Source organism: Rhinopithecus bieti, unplaced genomic scaffold (genome assembly GCF_001698545.2).
Source record: "Rhinopithecus bieti isolate Rb0 unplaced genomic scaffold, ASM169854v2 scaffold_7681, whole genome shotgun sequence".
Classification (NCBI taxonomy): Eukaryota; Metazoa; Chordata; class Mammalia; order Primates; family Cercopithecidae; genus Rhinopithecus; species Rhinopithecus bieti.
In genome coordinates, this window is record NW_016806571.1 from 6,944,821 (window position 1) to 6,967,198 (window position 22,378).

The 22,378-nt window shown below is 37.0% G+C and overlaps 1 protein-coding gene across 9 annotated transcripts in view; it reads left to right on the forward strand.

Moving 5' to 3' along the window:
* The window catches only part of CLIP4 (CAP-Gly domain containing linker protein family member 4), a 98,933-nt gene that overhangs the window by 34,329 nt on the left and 42,226 nt on the right, over nucleotides 1-22,378 (forward strand). For all 9 annotated transcript variants that reach the window (XM_017877027.1, XM_017877030.1, XM_017877031.1 and 6 more), the window contains 6 exons: nucleotides 7,181-7,320; nucleotides 8,068-8,161; nucleotides 9,567-9,728; nucleotides 11,463-11,581; nucleotides 19,025-19,261; nucleotides 20,524-20,659. In XM_017877027.1, coding sequence (XP_017732516.1) covers nucleotides 7,181-7,320; nucleotides 8,068-8,161; nucleotides 9,567-9,728; nucleotides 11,463-11,581; nucleotides 19,025-19,261; nucleotides 20,524-20,659 — 888 coding nt within the window. The remainder of the gene's footprint in view (nucleotides 1-7,180; nucleotides 7,321-8,067; nucleotides 8,162-9,566; nucleotides 9,729-11,462; nucleotides 11,582-19,024; nucleotides 19,262-20,523; nucleotides 20,660-22,378) is intronic.

Sequence of the window (22,378 nt, forward strand, 5' to 3'; positions counted from 1 at the left end):
GCACTCCAGCCCGGGCGGCAGAGCGAGACTCTATCTCAAAAAAAAAAAAAAAAAAAAAATTGGATTATCTGTTAAATTTAAATAATATAAAAAATCTCATTTACCCATGTAGTTACTGTTTCTAGTGCTCTTCATTCCTTTGTGTAGGTCCAGATTTCCATCTGATACCATTTCCTTCTGCCTGAGGCACTTCCTTTAATGTTTCTTACGGTGCCGGTCTGCCAGTGATGAATTCTTTCAGCTGTTTTATGTCTGAAAACATCTTTATTTACCTTCTTTTTTTGAAAAATATGTTTGCTGGGTTTAGAATTATAGGTTGGTAGTTTTCTTTCAGTACTTGAAAGGTCTTGCTCTGCTGTCTTCCCAATTGCATTGTTTCTGCTGTCATTTTTGTTTCTCTAGATGTAACATGTCTTTTTTTTTGGCTGCTTTAAAGAGTTTCTCTTTATTTTGAGAAATTTTACTATTATGCACTTAGGTATATTATTTTCTGTGTGTTCTTGTTCTTGGGGTTGGTTGAACTGCTTGGATCTGTGGGTTTCAGTTTCCATTAAGTTTGGGAAATCATTAAAAAAATTTTTTTCCTGCTTCTCTCCCTTTTCAGATACTGTAATTGCATGTATATTGTAGACTGCTTGAAGTTGTCCCACAACTCACTGATTTTTTTTATATTTAAACATTTTTTTCTCTTTATTTTGGTTAGTTTCTATTACTATATCTTCAAGTTCATTCATCTTTCCTTCTGCAGTGTCTAATTAGCTGCTGATTTTATCCAGTGCAGTTTTCATTTCAGATGAAGTTTTCATCTCTAAAGTTTGCTTTGGCTTTTTCTTATGCCCAGGTCTCTTCTCCACCTTTGGACGTTTGGAATAGAGTTATAATGACTGTTTTAATGTCCTTCTCTATTAATAATATCCGTATCAACTCCAGGTCTGTTTTATGCCCCTGATGATGGGTCATGTTTTCCTGTTTCTTTGCATGCCTGATAATCTTTAATTGGATGCCAGACATTGTGAATTTTACTTTGTTGGATGCTGGATATTTTTGTACTCATGTAAGTATTCTTGAACTTCGTTCCGGGATACAGTTTAGTTACTTGGAAATAGTTGGACACTTTGAGGTCCTGCTTTTCTGATTTGTTAGGTGGGTCTGGAGCCATTCTTGGTCTGGAGCTAATTATTCCCTACTGCTGAGAATTCTACTCCAGGGGTCCCCAACCCCCTGGCTACGGACTGGTACTGGTCCCCCTGCCCTGGCCCCTGGTGCCAGAAAGGTTGAGGACTGCTGTTCTACTCAATGCTGTGTGAATTATGAGGATTCTTTTTCAGTCTTCCTGGTGAGAATAGGTATTAATCCGTGTAGTCATTATGGATGATTCTTTCCCTTACCTCAAGTATTTCCTCACAAGCATATGATGAATAGTTGAGGAGGACCCTCTGTAGGTCTCTGGGGTTCTCTTGCAGTGCGTGTATCCATCTCTGCTGTATTCTGCCCTGTGACCTCTGGCCACCTCAAGTTCCCCAGACTCTCAGCTCTGTCTCCTCAACTCAGGGAGTTTGCTGGGCTTTTTCTTGGTCCCCCCCGCCCCACCCCTGAACTTAACTCCTGGAGACTCCCTCAAGGGAGTTAGCTTGGGCATGTGTAGGACTTTTCTTGTTTGTATTCCATTCCTCAGGGACGACTGTCTTTCATTGTCTAATGTCCAGTGTCTTGAAAACCGTTGTTCCCTCCTTCTGGTGTTTTGGTTGTTTCAGATGGAAGGGCAAATTTGGCCCTCATTATTCCATCTTGACTTAAAGCAGACATCACCTCCATTTTCTCCCCTCACCCCACTTTCTTTTGATTAAAAGCTATTTTTTAGGCTGGGCGTGGTGGCTCACACCTGTAATCCCCACACTTTGGGAGGCTGAGGCGGGTGGATCACCTGAGGTTAGGAGTTCAAGACCAGCCTGACTAACATGGTGAAACCCCATCTGTACTAAAAATATAAAAATTAGTCATGTGTGGTGGTGGGAGCCTGTGGTCCCAGCTACTTGGGAGGCTGAGGCAGGAGAATCGCTTGAACCAGGGAGGCAGAGGTTGCAGTGAGCTGAGATCCCTGAGATTGGCCACTGCACTCCAGCCTGGGTGAGAGAGTGAGACTCCATCCCCCCCAAAAATAGAAACATAAAACTTTTTTTTTTTTTAATCTCAAAAGCTTGCAACAACATAAAAAATACTTTATTTTCCTGCATGGAAGTTGAAAATTCAAATGTTGTTAGATATGTTAATATTTTGTATTGTAGCTTAGAGGTTATGGTCTCATTCTGGCATTAATCCTAGCTCAGTCACTTTCCAGTTGTGTGATTTTGGGCAAATTGTTTCTCTATCCCTTTGTTTCTTCTTTAAAATGGGAATAACAATAGTGCCTGCTTCATATGATAGTTATGAGGATTAAATAAATTAATATACACAAAGTTCATAGAACAGTCCCTAGTATCTACAAGACACTTAATAAATCTAACTTATTGTTATTTAAATGAGCCATCTGGAGGGCAGCACGTTAAGAAGATTTCCAGATTTGCTCTTGGAGCATCTTGAGATGCTGAAATGAGGATGGCACTTTCTGCTGACAGACTTTCCTGGTTTGCAGTTTGAATGTCTTGGTTGATGTCATCAGATGTTTTGGTGAATTCTCTGAGCGACTCCCACAGAAAGAGGCACAAAAGTTCCTTACATGAGCCATGGTGGCGATTTGTCTAAAGTTTACATCAAATCATCCAGTAGGGGTTGGGGAAAAGGACAGTTTTAATAAATTGGAAATATTAGTTTGGAGAGTTGTAACCAGATATTGGAGGAAACTAGAGGAATTCAGGATCCAATCCAGTTTGTAGCTGGATGACAATGCCCCAAAGACAATAAACAGGACTAGAATCTGATAATGGGTGTATTCTGAGTTTTCTACAGAAACACAATTTTTCTCTCTACAGTTCCCCATTTCTACCAAAGATAATCACAGGCTAATTGGTTTGCAAATAAGTTTTGTCTCATTAAGCTGGCTTGATTATATACGTAAGTGCAGCAAGAATAGTGAATATGTGCACATTCTCAAGTATGCCATTCCAGTCAGAGGTTTGGTAATATCTTAGGGGCTTTATTGGTTCTGTAAAGTCAATCCGAATTCTTTAAAACTGTCTGGTAATAAGGAATCTGAAATGAGACTTTAAAAAGCCTTCTCAGTCTAAGAAACCAAGCAGAGGCCTTGCCCAGTTGTGTCCTGTTAGAGGGAAAACAAACTTTTATTAAACTTATGTAAATGCTTATATTGCCATGAAAAAATAATAAGAGTTTCTGAATTTTGGAGGGGTTGGGGTAGGGAGAAAAGAAAATGTGTTGCCTTTTTGTTTACAAAACTATTCTTCACCAAATTGCTGTAAGTTGTAGGTCTTAAGGGAAAAGAGAAAAAGGCGTTCTTTAAATCTAGAAAACAAACATTAAAGAACCCGCAATATTTCAAAGACATAAAAATTATTACCCTCATCAGTTCATTCAGTTCCCTGTAATTCTTGTCCTGCTTGATTTTGGGTTAGCAGCCTCATGAATCCATTGGTTTGGTTTTCCATTACAGTTCTGGAAATTCTTATCCAGTCTAATGCCGTGATCTTAAAGTTATCAGAAACCTATACTTGTCAGAGTCTTTTCTGTAAATCTTCCTGCAATTTTGTATCACTGATGCTTACAAAAGCTTTCAGGAAAATACCAGAGTGAAAAATCACTGTCTGTAGGTGGCAAAAGATTTAAAATGTCCATAGTTACAGATTTGATGAGAGTTCATTTTAATGCAGTTGACAAGGAAATTTGTTGTTTGTTTTATAACATTTGAAGATAATAACTGGAATTATGACTGATAAAATTACACCAGAACATATCCAATTTCTAGGAATTTCATACAATTTCTAGAACACTTGCATTGATAATATAGTCATACAAAAATAACATAAGGAAGGTTAAGCATCACCTTTGACAATGCTTCTCATGCAATGTAATATATCAAGCCTAGTTTCACATTTATTTGACAAGGCTTCCCATGCAAAGATGCTTAATTACTTTAATGTCTGTGTGTGTGTGTGTGTGTGTGTGTGTGTGTGTGTGTGTGTGTTTTAATAAGGAAATAGAACAAGATTTTCTAGGGGCCTCTGAAAAATCCCAGAATTAGTCTAAGGTCAGAAAAGACTTCATTCAGAATTTGATTTTTGGGAATTTTATAAAAAATAACCCAAAAGATTCAAAACACTTGATTAAATAGATTACAGGTATTTAGTTATCCATTTAACCAAAGTGACAAAGATTTCAAAGGCAAATACAGAAAGCCGTGTAGTTGTTTAAAAAAAAAAAAGAAAAGACCAAAACCCCTTGACTTTTTGAGAGAGAAACTTAAATAATCAAAGACAACATGAAGCAATTATCTTGACAAAACACAGAATCTTTGTTTTCTAGGCAGACCATTCAAAAGTTAAAGAAAAACCTTTCACAGTCTCCCATCAAGAGCAGGCCCATACTCCAAGAAAGTTTAGTCATTTTAACAGGAGCTCAAATGCTAGTTATGCCTTATTTTGATTTGAATGATAATAGATTCATTCAATTTTAGCCAGCTTAATCATACAAGATTCTCCTTCTCCCTCTTTTCAACTTCTTCTAGCCATTTTGTTTTTTTCCTTTATTTTCTTTTATAAAAAACATATCTTCATACCTCATATCTTGGCTGTCATGCTGGCATTCTGTAGGTTTAGAAATCTATGAATATACCAAGTGTTCTAGAAATTGTATGAAATTCCTAGAAATTGGATATGTTCTGGAAGCACATGTTTCCTTAAATTTTTCTATGTAGCACAGGACATGTTTACTAACACACCCAGGTATCTTTAGTTTCTCTGTCCAAAAGTAGGTAAAATTATGTTCAGCAATTAATGTTTCAGTATTTATCTTATGTGGACTTACATTGATTTAATTCACTTGTTTTGAACGATTATGCTTGGATTACTTACGAAAATTTCATGAGACGTTAAATAGCCAAGCATCATCTTGTTTTTCTTGCTGAGAAATTTTGTAACATAGAGATAGCAGAAGCTTGTTTGTAATTCTCTAGTCTTGAACATGATCTTATTCGACTAGTAAACCTACATAGAATCAAAGTTGTACATCTGCCTTATGTCTAATGCTGACAACCTTGAAGGCATATTGGTTTTTCAAACTAAACCAACAATGTTTTTGTTTATTGAAAATCACCCAAGTCACATGAACTTAAAAGCATTTGGATTAGTTCCTATTTTCTGAGAGTTTTCAGGAATACTTAATTTATATAAACACTTGTTTTTACTTATATCTATTGAACATACATAGCTCTAAGATCTCTGTGTGTGTATGTTTGTGTATACAGACAGACACAGATCTTATAGCTGTCATTTCCAAATTTTAGCCATGTGTCAGTTAAAATAATACAAAGCTTATTAGTTGATGAAAGAAGCTAGATCCAAATTGTACCTCTGAGAGATGGAACAAGTCAAGGTTACCTGCTCAGATGGCTACAGCTTTTTAGTGAAGTTTTTTTTATTTGAATGCTGTAGGGATGCTTTTAGAGAAGCTATTTTTGAGTCATTTTGTGTCCAGAAACTTCTGCATACAAATCAAAGAATGCATTCCATTGTCTCTGAAAGGCTCAGGATACTCTTTCTTCAAGGGCACTCCCAAAGGCAGACTATCTTAACTAAATTAAACGTTCTCCAAAGTGGTCACTGAAATTGCAAATTATTCTTTGTAAAGTTCACCCATTTTTCCAAAAAGGCACAAGGTTCTGATCCACAGTTGTTTCTGGACCCCATGTTTGCATTAGATTCTCCGAAAAGTCTTAACTATGAAGGATTCTTTTTTCAGCAGCTGCTCTGGAACACAGGGAATTATGCGTTTCACCCTTCCCCCTTTTGAACAGAATAGGGTGACTTCCTGAGAAGTTTCAGCAAAGGTTGCTCAGCATAACTGGAGAGTTCTACACAGAAGGAGGAGAGCTCAGATTCAAAAGAGACTTACTGTAGAACTCCATGGCCGGGTGAGAGAGCAGCCAGTGCCACGGCCCTGGCTACCAGCACCTAGTTACTCACTGGCTTTGGGGCTTTGCAGGGGTCGTCTTCTGATCCTGCTTCGGACACCAAAAGCTGTCAAGAAAATCCAGGGTGCTTTTCTTAATATAAATATTAAGTGAGTAAAAAAACTGCAAACTGGGAGACTTTCCAAACCAAGGTAAGAAGCTTGTCTCACGAAGGTCATAGTAAGGTTTATAAAGCCTAGAAGAGGAAATTCATATAGCTTAATTCTCACTGGTTAGAATGAGTGGGTTAGTTTGGTCGTTATTGATTTGCTACAACGTGCTGAGTCTTGCTGACCAAGCTTCATGTACAGTTTAAGTAGGTGTTTTGGAGAATAGATCCTTATAGGTTTTCCTGAGCTGGATGTGGGACATTGGCTCAGAGGCCAAGGTTTGTCTTGGCTTCTATTTTGATTTTTGCCTAACAGGACCATTTTGTTATCTAAGATTATGAATGTTGTTTCAGTTTTAGTCTTTCTGATTCTCTTCTGATGGACTGCTGCTCTGCTTCTATACGTGTCTTTAGTTTGTTACCTTTCCTTTCATCTTTTAGTTATCTTGACTCTAAAAGTAAGAACCATGTGTACGTAGTATAATTTTGGAAAATATATAAATGCAAAGAAGAAAGCAAAAACAAAAAAACCCCATGAGTCCCACTACTTATGCATGCCGTTACAATCTGAGCTTAATGGCGAGTTACCTCAGCAAGTAGAATAATAGAGGAAAGAAGATAGACTTTGGAGATAGACCTGGTTTTCTACCTCAGATTTGCCACTTACTAGCTGTGCAACGTTGAGCTGGTATTATTTAGTCTGAGCTTTGCTTTCCTCATGTGCAAAATGAGAATAATACCTGCCAGGTAAGGTATTGGTGAGGATTTTTAAAGTGTTTAGTAAGTGCTCAGCAAATGTTCGTAATATTTTCCTTCTTTAGATACTTCTGCTTTTTTTTAGCATCTAAAATATTTGTATCATTTGAACCTTGGTTTTATTGTTTATTATTTTCAATATATTTATTTGAAACTTTTAGTAAATTTAATTCACATCTTTTTTTTTATTTCAGAATTTTCTTTCTTTGATCCTAATGATGCATCATGCCAGGAAATTCTTTTTGATCCCAAAACTTCAGTTTCAGAATTATTTGCCATTTTAAGACAATGGGTTCCTCAGGTCCAACAAAACATCGACATTATTGGAAATGAGGTAAGGAATTCTTACAGTTTAAGTTTTATGTTGTTAGGATTGTTAATGGTATAGATTTTTTTCCCCATCTGAAAGGAAGATGATAAGGAGAAACCCTTTAAATGTTCTGATATTTATTTGTATTTCCAGGATTTTCATGGGGCAGTGAGTTAATACTATATATTCTTCTGATTATTTCTTCATGCTCTGTCCTGACATTTATAGACCCTTGGTGGGTGCAGGGAGGGGCATTTTTTGTATTTGCTTCTTTGTAAAAATTAATTTTGTAAACTTTTATGCATTCAATGAAGGGATTTGATTACCATCATGTTCTGTTTACGCTTTTGGGTGTTTCGGTAAAGATACAGGCTTGAATGTAGTCTTTAAGAATATTAGATTTTTTGAGGGAGGGTTCCTTGACCAGTGTGTTGCTATGTTGTAGGAAGAGAGTGCTTATACTTTTTTCAAATATCATTACACCCATAGAAATAAAATTTTGCTCATTTTTGAGAGGAACGTATTTGGAGTGCCAGATTACCCTTGGAATAATCTTCAAGAATTTCCTTCCGCCTGCTGACAAGTTCAGTTTTCATTCTTGTTGTTGAGTGCAGATGTAAAATTTACCCTTTAGAGATGCTGATACTGTCTATACATTTTACTGAGAAGTAATTCAGATTTGATAGACTAACTTGGTTCTTCACCATTGGTTTGAAAGCAATAGGTACCTCAGTAGTTAGGTTGTAACCATATTTTCCTTGACTGCTTCAGATTCTTAAGAGAGGTTGCAATGTGAATGATAGAGATGGACTGACAGATATGACTCTTTTACATTATACCTGCAAATCTGGAGCTCATGGTATTGGTAAGTGTGTGGTAAATCTATCAGTTGCTTATATCATCTGCATTTGTGCTTAATCTATATTTATGCCCATATATTGTCCATGGGAAGGCACCCAGCTGCTGATGATAATATTGCCTGAAGAGTTGAGGATTCAGTTAGGTCCTTCCAAAAACCATATTCCCTTTTCTCAAGGAGGTCTTTATACCCTCCTGATACCTCCGAGCTTTTCTGGATCAGGCCTCATGCCTGATTGTGTATTAGATGAGAATAACTGCTAACACCCTAAAATCTTTCTGAGGGTTTATAACAAGGTTTGACAGTCCAAGGCCAGTCTTTACATACTGATTCCTAATCTCAAGACCCCAGTCTGGAGACCTAAGGTCTGTTCCTACATGTGTAACATATGTGCGTACTTTCCAAAATTGTTACTCTCATGTGCTTTGTCATTTTATAAACCTGCATCTCTTACCTAACGATATACTGTGATTGTCTCTCCTTGTTTCAATAGTCTGATGCAGTGATGCTGAAACTTCTGGTGGTGACGGACTCCCTTTTTCCCCTCACAACCCATCATGGACTGCTACTTTTATGAAATAAAATAACAATGAATTTATAATACAAAATAAAATAAAACCATAAAATATAAGCCCAAATATTTTTCAAGAGGCATGAAACTGGCCATGCATGATGATTTACACCTATAATCCCAACACTTTGGGAGGCCAAGGCAGGAGGATTGCTTGAGGCCAGGAGTTCGAGACCAGCCTGGGCAACATAGTGAGACCTTGTCTCTACAAAAAATTAAACAATTAGCCAACCATGGTGGTGCCTGTCTAGAGTTTCAGCTACTTGCGAGGCTGAGGCAGGAGGGTCATATAAGCCCAGTAGTTTAGGGTTGGTGTGGGCTGTGATTGCATCACTATGCTCCAATCTGGGTGACAGAGCAAGACCCTGTCTTGAAAAAAGAAGAAAGAATAAAAGGTATAAGACTACATTTTAGTTAACATAATGAGAAGACATATTAAACGGGGAAAAGCTATAAAAAGTACACACAGATTGCAATTTGGGACTGCCAGTGGTCCACAGAACACGTTTGGAGTAGCACTGATCTGCTGTGTTGTTGTTGATGGCTTCATAGCATTCTATGTGTGTCTCTGTTTAACCAATTTCTTATTGTACTTTTTGGATTTTTTAGAATTATATTAATAACAGTGCAGAGATGAGCATCTTTACAGCCAAGTGTATCCCATTTATCACATCCCTGTGTATAATTATTTTCTTAGGATAAATTCTTGCAAGTGAAATTTTCGAGGTGTGTTTATACAGTGCACTGTTTGCTTTGGCTTTTTAAATGAGGCAATTGATAGCCATCCATTGGAACTTAAAATTTGTACTAAAGGAAAGTAATTTGGAAAATCTTCTTTAGGTGATGTGGAAACAGCTGTAAAATTTGCAACTCAACTTATTGACCTGGGAGCAGACATTAGTTTGCGGAGTCGCTGGACAAACATGAATGCTTTGCATTACGCTGCTTATTTTGATGTCCCAGAACTTATAAGAGTGATTTTGAAAACATCGAAACCAAAAGGCAAGTATTATAAGATCACCTTTAGACATTATTAACTGAACACTTCAGTGGTGGCATAAAAATTGTAATTCAAGGATTTTTTTAACTTCGAATCCATCTTGTTTCCTATGCCTTTCTACTCCATTTTATTTCTGAGATAGTTTAAAATTTCTTTATTGAGTATTACTATCTTTTCTACAAAAGGATTAGCACAGAGATACAAAATGAAAGAGTGTTCTCTGGGTTTTCATATCTCTATAAGTTCTCCAGTATAACACGGATGTTTTATATAATTGATTCTACATGCTTTATGATTCTTTTGCCTTGCTTGGGTAGCCAGAAATAGAACAATAAGGTCTTCAGAGATTGGCATTGGAATAATAAATACTATTTATTTTAGATGGCATTTGGTTCTGAAATTATATAATTCAACCTAAGGGATAATATTTCTGTTTTTTCCCCCCTGTTTTGATGGTGATATCCTGAAACTGAAGATCTGAATGTCTAAGTCACAGTCCTGGTATTTTGATTTTTCTCTCTGGTTCTCTTCAGGGCCAATTTTCTTTTATTTTTTAGAAAAATATGAGAGCAAGCAAATAGTATTAACATTAAATTAAAGGAAGTGTACAATATTTTCCCCATTGTAGGAACATGCTTTAGAGATTCAATAAATTTCTCAGAATGTTCATTTCTAATCTCCAATCTGCATAAATTGTCCACTTTTTTCTTTAAAATTCTACCTTTTCACTTTGTGAATGATGTTAGGAAGAAAGCCTCTGTCGACACTTCTGTGTTTTTAATAATTCAAGAGAGTGTGTCTTGAGTATATTTGGGTTGTTCGCAGTTGTAGGAAGGATATGTGGGTGTGGTGTCATTTAGTTGAGGGTAGGATTTGCAGAACCAGAGGTACATTTAAACCCTTGTTATGGAAAATATTCAAGATGGGATTCCCAAATCTGGAGGATTTCCTGTATTTAAATATAACATATGATGCTATGTTAAAAGTTATTAAAATGTCCTTAGAGTTGCAAGATTACTTTTCTCATTGTGAAATTCAAATTCATTTGTTCAGTAGAGTATTATGAATCAATTTATAGGTAAGCATTTCTATGCTTAATTAGACTTTAGTTGCTTTGAAAATTCTGCTTTGTTTTACCTACCAGGTATTGGCCGTTTTGTTTCTGTAAAGGGCCAGCTAGTAAATATTTTAGACTTTTTGGACCACATGGTCTCTGATGAAACTACTCAGCTCCATAGTTGTAGCATGGAAGTAGCCACAGAGGATATGTAAATGAGTGAGTGTGCCTGTGTGTTCTAATAAAACTTTATAAAACCAGGTGGGCTGGATTTGGCCTTTGGGTCATAGGTTGCTGACCCCTGACCTAAACTCTACTACTCTACCTCACTGTAGTTGTCATGGCAAATATGCCACAGACTTAATGGGAGATTGTGATAAGCTGTTACTTTTACAAATACGAATTATTGCCATGAATTGTTTTAAAATGTGTTTTAGTTTGAAAACCCAGGATAATATCACTCCATCTTATAATGAATTTTGTTGTACTAAGAAAATAATCAACTGTTTAACCAGATTATAATATAAACATTTTGTTCTATTGTGAAATCATGCTTCTAGTGGGTTGATTTAAGTCTTATAAATGATAAAAGTCCCTACTCCCAAAACCCTGTCTTCTTTTAAATTATAATAGCTAAGTTTAAAATTTTAGTTAATATACTTGTGATGTTTAATTGCAGATGTGGATGCCACTTGCAGTGATTTTAATTTTGGAACAGCTTTGCATATTGCAGCATACAACTTGTGTGCAGGTGCCGTGAAGTGCCTCTTGGAGCAGGGAGCAAATCCTGCATTTAGGGTAAGAGGTTAAATTAAAAGTGCAAAATATTAAAAGAATTAAGAAGTCTTATCCTACTTTCTGGTAAAGTGTTGGCTCTGAATGTTGTTATTAATAGAAGAACTCTTACATGAGCAAGTAATTTATATCTTTGTTCCACATGTAAAGAGCGATGATGATCTTTCTTGTAAATAAATTTAAGGCATAATGACAAATTTCCTTTTATATTGATAAGTCCCATTCAGGAAAGTAAAGTCTTCCTTTAAGTGTCATAATGTTTAAATATCTTTCATTTAGGGGTTTGATGTATTTATGAAAAGTTAGCTGTTAAGTACAAATACATATATTAAAGTTATGTTTTTCTGTTAAGTCATATCCTAATTTTTTTGGAAATAAAATTCATTTCAGAAAGTTAAAATAAATACCCATTTAAGGATGAAGTAAGCATTTGAAAAGGAAACGTTTAAAGGAAAAGTGTATTTTTTTAATAGTAAAATGTCACTAATTTACAGAGTTACACAGGATTGAATTTCATAGTCTTCAGATCCTTTTTTTTTTTCCTCCAGAAAGTGGCTCTCAGTTTTTACTTTCTTTATATTGATAACAGTAACTCGATCTGGCAGGTGTTCTTAATCGTGTTATACTTTCCCTTGAACGGGTGGGTGTGAATGGCAGATAGAGTGCAGTATTTGAAAACACCTGTCTTCCCTTCCCTTTCCTATTTTTCCCATTTTCCCTACTTCTTTGCCAGTTTTCTTTCTGTTTAACTGCCTTGATTACCCCCCAACTTTTTAATTTCTTCCCTTCCTTCCTCCCTCCCTTCTGACTATTTTGGTTATTGGGCACTGGGAGAATACTACAGTAACGCAGATAAAGCCCTTGCCCTCAAAAAGAATGTATTGCAGAGGGGAGGTGGGACAAGGAAGCAATCAGTTTTACTGTAATGTGTGAATTCAGTGCAACACGATGGGGCGGGGGTGGCAGAGGGCCGTGGGTCATCTTCCCAAGGCTTCAACAGGGGGTGACATCTAAATCAAGTGCTTACATAGGCAAGAATTAACCAGGTACTGGAGGGAGGTGAGGAAGGCATTTTAGGCAGAGAGAGTAGCATGCAAGAAACCTAGAGGTGATCATTCAGTCCAGCTGGAATTTGCTTTTGTTGGTACAGCTGTTGACAAAGCCCCATTAGTGGGGACGACGTTCTGAATTTGTTAGAATGCCATGAGATATGTTATTGAGCTAAATTACCAATTTAGGCCAGAAACAGATGAATAGGTTGCCATATTTTGAAAATAACTACTTAAAAAACAGTGGTAAACATGTGGGTCAGCAGTAGCCCTCAGACCATAGTGTGATAGCCACCATCTTAATTTTTAATTTTAATTTTAAATATTTGTTTCAGGGAGTATATGTACAGGTTTGTGAAATAGGTCATATTGCCTGGTGCTGAGGTTTGGGCTTCTGCTGATACCGTCACCCAAACAGTGAACGTAGTACCCAATACGTAGTTTTTCAACCCTTGCCCTAGCCCTTCCCCACCTCCTTCCCTCCCACACTCTCTCCCGTCTTTAGGGGTCCCAGTGTCTGTTGTTCCCATCTTTATGTCTGTGTATATCCAGCGTTCAGCTCCCACTAATAAGTGAGAACACACGTTATTTGGTTTTCTGTGTCTGCATTAGTTTTCTTAGGATAATGGCCTCCAGTTGCATCCTTGTTGTTGCAAAGGGCACGGTTTCATTTTTTAAATGACTATGTAGTATGCTGTATTTGTACATTTTCTTTATCCAGTTCACTATTGATGAGCACCAAGGTTGATTCCATGTCTTTGCTATTATGAATCGTGCTGTGAAAAACTTATGAGTGCAGTGTCTTTTTGGTAAAATAATTTATTTTCCTTTGGGTGTGTACCCAGTAGTGGGGTCTAGGTCAAATGGTAATTCTGTTTTTAGGTTTTTGAGAAATCTCCACATTGCTTTCCACAGGGGCTGAACCAATTTACACTTCCACTAACAGTGTATAAATGTTCCTTTTCTCCACAACCTCACCAACATGTTGTTTTGTAACTTTTTAATAATGGCCATTCTGACTGGTGCGAGATAGTCTCTCATTGTGGTGTTGATTAGCATTTCTCTGATGATTAGTGATGTTGAGCATTTTTTATATTTGTTGGTTGCTTGTATGTCTTCTTTTGAGAAGTGTCTGTTCATGTTCTTTGCCACTTTTTAATGGGGCTTTTTTTTCTTTTTGATTTGTTTACATTCCTTATAGATTCCGGATATTAATGTTTTGTTGGATGCATAGTTTGTATTTTTACCTATTCTGTAGGTTGTCTGTTTACTCTGTTGACAGTTACTTTTGCTGTGCAGAAGCTCTAGTTTAATGAGGTCCTGTTTGGCAATTTTTGTTTTTGTTGCCTTTGCTTTTGAGGACTTAGTCACAAATTCTTTGCCTAAGCCAATGCCTAGAAGAGTATTTCTTAGATTTTTGTCTAGGATTTTGTAGTTTGATTTCTTATATTTAAGTTTTAAAATCCATCTTGAGGTAATTTTTGCATATCATGAGTAGTGGGGGCCCAGTTTCATGCATGTGGTTAGCTAGTTTTCCCAGCACCATTTATGAGTAGAGTGTCCTTTCCCTTGTGTTTATATTTGTTACCTTTGTCAAAGATCAGTTGGTTGGTTGTAAGTGTATGGCTTTATTTAAGGGGTCTCTAGTCTATTTCACTGGTCTATATGTCTATTTTTTGTAGCAATATCATGCTGTTTTGATTACTGTAGTCTTGTAGTATAATTTTAAGTCAGGTAATGTGATACCTCTGGCTTTTGTTCTTTCTGCTAAGGATTGCTTTGGCTATTTGGGCTCCTTTTTTGGCTCCGTATGAATTTTAGAACAGTTTTTTCTAATCCTGTGAAAAACAATGTTGGAAATTTGATAGGAAGAGTGTTGAATCTGTCAGTTGCTCTGGGCAATGTGGACGTTTTAGTGATACTGATTCTTCCAGTCCGTGAGCATGTAGTGTTTTTCCATTTGTTTGTGTTGTCTGTGATTTCTCTCAGCAACGTTTTATAGTTATTGTAGAGATCTTCCATCCCCTTGGTTAGATGTATTCCTTGGTATTTTTATTATTATTTTGTGGCTGTTGTAAATGGAATTGTGTTCTTGATTTTGTTCTCAGCCTGTTATTGGTGTATAGAAATGCTACTGATTTTCATATATTGATTTTGTGTCCTGACACTTCACTGAAGTTGTTTATCAGGTCTAGTTGTTTATCTAGTTTTTTTTGGCAGAACCTTTAGAATTTTCTACATATAGAACCATATTGTTGGTGAAGTGAGATAATTTGACTTCCTCTTTTCCTATTTGAATCCCTTTTATTTCTTTCTCTTGCCTGATTATTCTGGTTAGGACTTCCAGTACTGTGTTGAATAGGCATAGTGAGAGTGGACCTTCTTGTCTTGTTCTCAGAAGGAATGTTTCCAACTTGCCCATTCAGTATGATGTTGGCTGTGGGTTTGTCATAGATGGCTCTTATTATTTCGAGGTATGTTCCTTCGATGCCTAATTTGTTGAAGGTTTTTTGTCATGAAGTGGTGTTGGAATTTATTGATTGCTTTTTCTGTGTCCGTTGAGATGATCATACAGTGTTTAATTTTGTTATGTGGTGAATCACATTTATTGACTTGCATATGTTGAACCTCCTTGCGTGAATTGATCATGGTGAATTCTCTTTTTGGTATGCTGCTGAATTTGGTTTGCTAGTAACTTGAGGATTTCTGTGTCTGTGTTTACCAGGGATGTTGGTCTGTAGTTTTCTTTTTTGTTGTGGCTTTGCCAGATTTTGGTATCAAGATGTACTGCTTTCATAGAATGAATTAGGGAGAAATCCCTCCTCCTTGGTTTTTTCATATTGTTTTGGTAGGATTGTTACCAGCTCCTCCTCATATGTTTGATAGAATTTGGCTGTGAATCCATTTGGGCTTTTTCTGGATGGTAGGTTTTTTATTACTGATTCGATTTTGTAACTCATTATTGGTATGTTCAGGGTTTCACTTTCTTCCTGGTTCTTGGAAGGTTGTGTGTTTGTAGGAATTTAGATTCCTAGATTTTCTAGATTTCCTTTAGATTTTCTAGTTTGTATGAATAGAGGTATGCACAGTAGTTGCTGAGGATCTTTTGCATTTCTGTGGGATTGTTGTAATGTCATATTTATAATTGCCAGTTGTGCTTATTTGGATCTTCTCTTTCTTTTTCTTTGTTAACCTAGCTAGCAGTCTATCAGTCTTATTGTTTCAAAGAACCGCCTTTTCATTTTGCTGATCCTTTGAATGCCTTTTTTGGTTTCAGTTTCATTTAATTGTACTCCAATTTTAGTTATTTCTTTGACTAGCTTTGGGTTTAGTTTGTTCTTATTTTTCTAGTTCCCTTAGGTGCAATGTTAGGTTGTTAATTTGAGATCTCCCTGTCTTCTTGATTCAGGCATTTTGTACTTTCCTCTTAACACTGGTTTTGCTATATCCCAGAGGTTTTGGTATACTGTGTCTCTGTTTTCATTTGTTTCAAAGAATTTTTTGAATTCTGCCTTAATTTCATTGTTTTTATTATTTATTATTTAATAATATAATTTTATTATTAATATAACAATATTACATAATTCATATTTTAATATATGATTTATATTATTATTTATTATTCATTGTAATAATATTCATATTATTATTCATTCCAAAAGTCATTCTGGAGCAAGTTTTCTAGTTTGCATGTATTTTTGTGGTTTTGAGAGCTCTTCTTGGTATTGATTTCTGTTTTTATTCCACTGTGGTCCAAGAGATTCTTGGTGTGATTTTGATTTTTTGAATTTGTTGAGACTTGCTTTATGACCGTGGTCAATCTTTGAGTATGTTCCATGTGCCAGTGAGAATAGCATTTATATTCTGTGATTGTTGGGTGGAGTATTCTTTAGATGCCCATTAAGTCTAATTGGTCACGTGCTGTATTGAAGTCCAAAATTTCTGCCTTGATGATCTGTCTAATGCCTTCAGTGAAGTGTTGAAGTCACCCACTGTTATTGTGTGACTATGTTCATCTTTTTGTAAGTCTAGTCATAATTGTTTTATAAATTTGGGTGCTCCAATGTTGGGTGTATGTATATTTAGGATAGTTAAGTCTTCTTGTTGAATTGCACCCTTTATCATTATGTAATGCCCTACTTTGTCCCTCTTGACTGTTGTTGGCTTAAAGTATGTTTAACTGATGTAAGAATAGTGATCCTCTCCTCCTTTTTGTTTTCCGTTCGCATGGTAGATCTTTCTCCAGCCTTTTCCTTTGAGCCTGTGGGTGTCATTAACATGTGCAATAGGTATCTCGAAGACAGCAGAAGGACGGGTCTTTTTTTTTTTTTTATACCCAATTTGCCACTGTATGTCTTTTGAGTGCTGTGTTTAGGCTGTTTATGTTCAGGGTTAATATTGATATGTGAAGTTGGGCTCCTATTGTTGTGTTGTTAGCTAGTGGCTTTGTAGTCTTGATTGTGTAGTTGCTTTTATGGAGTCTATAGACTATGTGCTTATGTATGCTTTTGTGACAGCAAGTATTATTTTTTGTTTCCGTGTTTAGAACTCTGTTAGTCATCTTTTATTAACCTTCCTCAGAGTTAATACTGATCTGTGAAGTTTTGTTCCTGTTGTCGTGATGTTAGCTAGTTGCTTCCTAGTCTCAACTGTATAGTTGCTTTATGGAGAACATAGTCTATGTGCTTATGTATGCTTTTGTGGTAGCAAGTTTTGTTCTTTTGTTTCCATGTGTAGAACTCCCTTAATCATCTTTTATAGGGCCAGTCTGGTGGTATGCCACCACTTTAGAAGAAAGTGGAATTCCACAATTGATCATGAATAAGCCTTCTTGGGTTAGGAAGATATCATCATTGTTACTGTATTATTCTTACTATTATTTAGGTTCTTTTTTTTTTTTTGCAAAAAAAAAAAAAAAAGGTTGTGTTTTTTTTTTTTTTTTTTTTTTTTTTGTGGTTTTTTTTTTTTTTTTTTTTTTTTTTTTTTTTTTACAGGAGTTTTGATTGTTGAATTGTATGGTAATTGACAACAGCAGTGTGTGACAGGCTTCAAAAAGTGGGGATATAACAAAAGTCCGAAGTAAAAGATTCACTGTAAGCATAGCTTACAACTTATCAGCCTGGCTGTATTTTTAAAATTTTTATGTTTCCCTATTTTTCTCTCTCTGTATTTTAGAGAGTATACGTTAGTGTAACATATATCTTTATTGTATTTTGTATGTTTTCTTGAAATCTGGGATTGAAAGAGTCCATTACCATCCCAGAAATCTAATAACATACCTTCTTGCCATGTTTTTACTAAGGACCAACCTGACTTGAATTTTACAACAAAAAAATGTGAAGCAATTGCAAACTAAGTGTGTTCTAAAAGCCTCATTCATTTTTCCACATGGTTCTTTTGAAGAAGATTTTCATTAGTGAAGAAAGGAAAAAAGTTTCTCAGTTAACAAAAGTATCTTTATTCTTTATATTAAGAGAAAATTACAATCTAGATTGTTTCTCATGAGTCTAAGGTTTTTGGTTAGGGAATGTAAGATGACAGATAATTCATATGATAGGGCTTTGATGATACATATACCATGCAAATGACTGTGGGGTTGTCTCTGGCCATTTTATCTGGTCACAGGATAAATCCCAGGATACCAGTCTTTCTGTCGTAGTGAAAACAGAGCTTTTTTCTTGATTATAGCCCAGGTTTTAGGAGTATCAAAACCATAGTTTCAAGTTTTGAAATCTGAGTTACCCCATGAATGGGCAGGGGGCTGAGGTCACAGAGCCAAGAGGGCAGCTCTGGAATGGTGGATTTGGGTCCGGGAAGCCAGTCAGTCTTGTGACTTTTGTCTCCAAGGTTGCTTTCTCAAATGCCTGTGAGGGCAGGATGCTCTCCACTTAGGACCTGAGCACTGCTCCCCACCATGGATGCAGTGCTTTTCCCTGCCAGAGAACCTGCACGGCTCCTCCCTGGTCTGCTTTGGATCTCTGTGGAGATGCATCTCATCAGTGAGGTCTCCCTGACCACTTAATCTAAAGAGTTTCCCCTACAACCATCTCTGTCTCCACATTTCCTATTTCCCTTACCTGCCTTTTTTTTTTTTTTCCCCCTCCAGGCCACTTATTACTGTTTATTATGCCACATATAATTTACTTGTTTAATGTTGTGTGGTCTGTCTCTCCCACCAGAATGTAATGTTCCTTGAGGGCAGGTCTTGTGTTTTTTTCACTGTAGGATCTTTACCACCTAGAATGGTGCCTGCATATTGTAGGTGTTCAGGAAATGTTTTTGAATAAACAAATGACGAATGAATTTAACATAAAATTCCTCTAACAGAAATTTTATATGACTTTCTAGTGCTCTAAGTAAATAAGAGTTAACATTTTTCTCTTATCTTTATTTGTAGAATGACAAAGGACAGATCCCTGCTGATGTTGTTCCAGACCCAGTAGATATGCCGTTAGAGATGGCTGATGCTGCAGCCACTGCTAAGGAAATCAAGCAGATGCTCCTAGATGCGGTGCCTCTGTCATGTAACATCTCAAAGGCCATGCTGCCAAATTATGATCATGTCACTGGCAAGGCAATGCTTACGTCACTTGGCCTGAAGTTGGGGGATCGTGTCGTTATTGCAGGACAGAAGGTACAGTAAGTAGCTACAATCTCCTAAGCCAAGGTTGTTATGTCCATGACCTATGTTTAGGGGCACAGACAGTAAGGTCAGAGTTTTGAGTTTTTTAAAAAAGGTTCAACATGTAGGTAGAAAGATGCTTAATGGAAAATGTAAAACTTGGATACGAATTTACTGTTAAGTTATGCTTTAAGAATATGAACTACTTGAACTTAATAATGAAGACATCTTTATTTGAATAAAGAGTGGAGTGGAGTAGAATTTCTTGAGTGAATTTAGAGGCATGAGCTGAGGGATGATCTAGGGTGGAGGATTTTCTTTGCAGTCCCCTCTTCCCCCAGTGGTGCTTCTCTGACTGCTGCTACTCCATAGAAACAGAGCACAGGAGACCCTTGCTGTTCGTGGGTGTTTGTCTTTGGGTTCCCACAAATAGGGCAGTCTGAGATACTGTGTAGCCTGGTGATAAGGATTTGTGTGGAAAAATAAATCCTACTCCCATCATCCAGACACTTTTTTTCCTCCCAAACTTTTGTTTCCATGTTGCATTCATTTATTACCAGTTGCTTTTAAAAAATATCTCATATGGGAGGTTTTCTTGTTTTTTCTTTTTTTAATTAATTATTTTATTATACTTTAAGTTCTGGAATACATGTGCGGAACATGCAGGTTTGTTACGTAGGCATACATGTGCCATGGTGGTTTGCTGCACCCATCAGCTTGTCATCTGTATTAGGTATTTCTCCTAATGCTATTCCTCCCCAGCCCCCCACCCTCAGTTTTTTCTTAATATTGAGGTTAATAGGGAGCTTGGTATGGAGAATGGAATAGGGAATTCCTGCTTGGATATTGAATTTCCCAACGTAGTTGCATCCCAATTTTTTTTTTTTTTTTTTGAGAAGTGTCTTACTTTGCTGCCCAGGCTGGAGTGCAGTGGCACAGTCATAGGTCACTGTAGCCGTGAACTCCTGGGCTCAAGCGACCCTCCTGCCTCAGCCCCTGGAGTAGCTGGAACTACAGGCGTGTGCTACTATCCAGCTAATTAGGATTCTTATGTCTTCTTGGAAATTGACTCCCTTATTATTATTTAATGTTCCTTTTTATCCTTGGTAATGTTCCTTGCTCTGAAGTGAGAGCAAGGAACATTACCAAGGATAAAAAGGTAATGTTGAGAGAGTGAATTTTAAACACTTCCATGGTGAAGTAAAGTTGCAAGAGTAGGACCGTTGGAATTACTAATAATTCCCAAAAGTTATTCTGATTTATATTTTCTTTAGGTTGGTACATTAAGATTTTGTGGAACAACTGAATTTGCAAGTGGGCAGTGGGCCGGCATTGAACTGGATGAGCCAGAAGGAAAAAATAATGGAAGTGTTGGCAAAGTCCAGTACTTTAAATGTGCCCCCAAGTATGGTAAGGTTGATATTATTTAACTCAGTAAGAATTAATTAAAAATAATCGAGTTTTACTCTTTTATAGTTGTTAAATAAAACTTTTCTCCTCATTACTTATGTGATAAATGAGGGGCATGTGGATGTAGGGAGGACTTTTTAAAGGTAGGAGATAGTTATATTTATTTACACTGATGGGAGGTGACATGAGAGTGAGAAATGGTAGTTGCAGGAGAGAAAGGGGACACTTATAGGAGGAAAGGCCTGAAAAACTTGAAAGGGAAATGGAATTCAGTGTAAGAGTTAGTCTTGCTTTAGATCAGGTGCAGCTTTCCACTATTTTATTTTATTTATTTATTTTTTGAGACAGAGTCTCGCTCTGTCGTCCAGGCTGGAGTACAGTGGCACAATCTCGGCTCACTGCAACCTCTGCCTCCCAGGTTCAAGCGATTCTCCTGCCTCAGCCTCCTGAGTAGCTGGGATTACAGGCACTTGCCACCACGCCTGGGTAATTGTTGTATTTTCGGTAGACACAGGGTTTCACCACGTTGGCCAGGCTGGTCTCGACCTCCTGACCTCAAGTGATCTGCCCACCTTGGCCTACCAAAGTGCTGGGATTACAGGCATGAGCCACCGTGCCTGGCCAACCATGAGTTTCAGAGGCCATGATGGAAAGGTTTAGGAGGGTGTCTGGTAGTGACTGGTGAAGAGCACGTCTGATGGGATTGCCTCAATGATGTTTTTGGGAAAGTGTCTTTCTTGGGACTGGTCTCTTGGGTGGCTTTTAGTGGAGAGACAGTGATGAGAGGGGTGTTTTCATTAGTAGGCTGTGAGCTGTTGGACTGCCCTTGATTCTTGCTGCCAGCAGTACAGTGATTGGGAGAAGGGCTCTGACCAGGGGCACGCCCAGCTCTGCAGACCTCCCTTAAATCCTGCTCCTGGTGGTGGTGTGGCCAAGGGAGGGACTTGGTTATCAAGGAAGTACAGAGCTCTGGAGGTCATGAAGAACCTGGAAAACTGGAAAAATCAAGCAAGGCCAACTTTACGACCACACTCCTGAGGTTTCTTTGAAACTCTGCAAGGTTTCTTTCTCTTTCCAACAAATGTTTCAGTAAATTCTGACAAATGTTTAAGTAAATTCTTTCTGACATATTTAGGTAAATTTATTCTTCCTCTCTCACACACATACCTATCCTGCCTATTGATTTCAGTTTGATTTTGTAGTTACTTATTGTGTTGTGAATATTTTTCCTTGAAATGAAATACTCTTCTAGAACATCATTTCCACGATTGTGTAGTATTCATCTTGTGGCCTGATGGTGAGGTGGTGTGGTATGATGATGATGAAGGGTATGGACTTTGGACTCCGACTGCTTGTGTGTGAATCGATTTCTTTACTTACCAGCTATGTGACTCTCTTTCTCTTCTTGTGCCTCAGTTTGTCTTCTATGAAATAGGGATGACACTATCATAAGGACTAGTACAAGAATTAAATGTGTTGGTAAAAGTATAAAGCACCTAGAACACTGCTTGATTCCCTGTAAGCACTCAGCAGATGAGAGCTGCTGGCTATCACGCATTTATCAAAATTACTAGTTTCCTTTCATCACACACTTAGGATGGAATCTCATTTTTTTGGTCTATTAAAACTTTTTTCGTTTGTTTATAAAAATGCTTATTGTATAAGATTTGAAAATGAGGAAAAAAAAATTCTGCATTTTATTTGATATCCTAATATAAT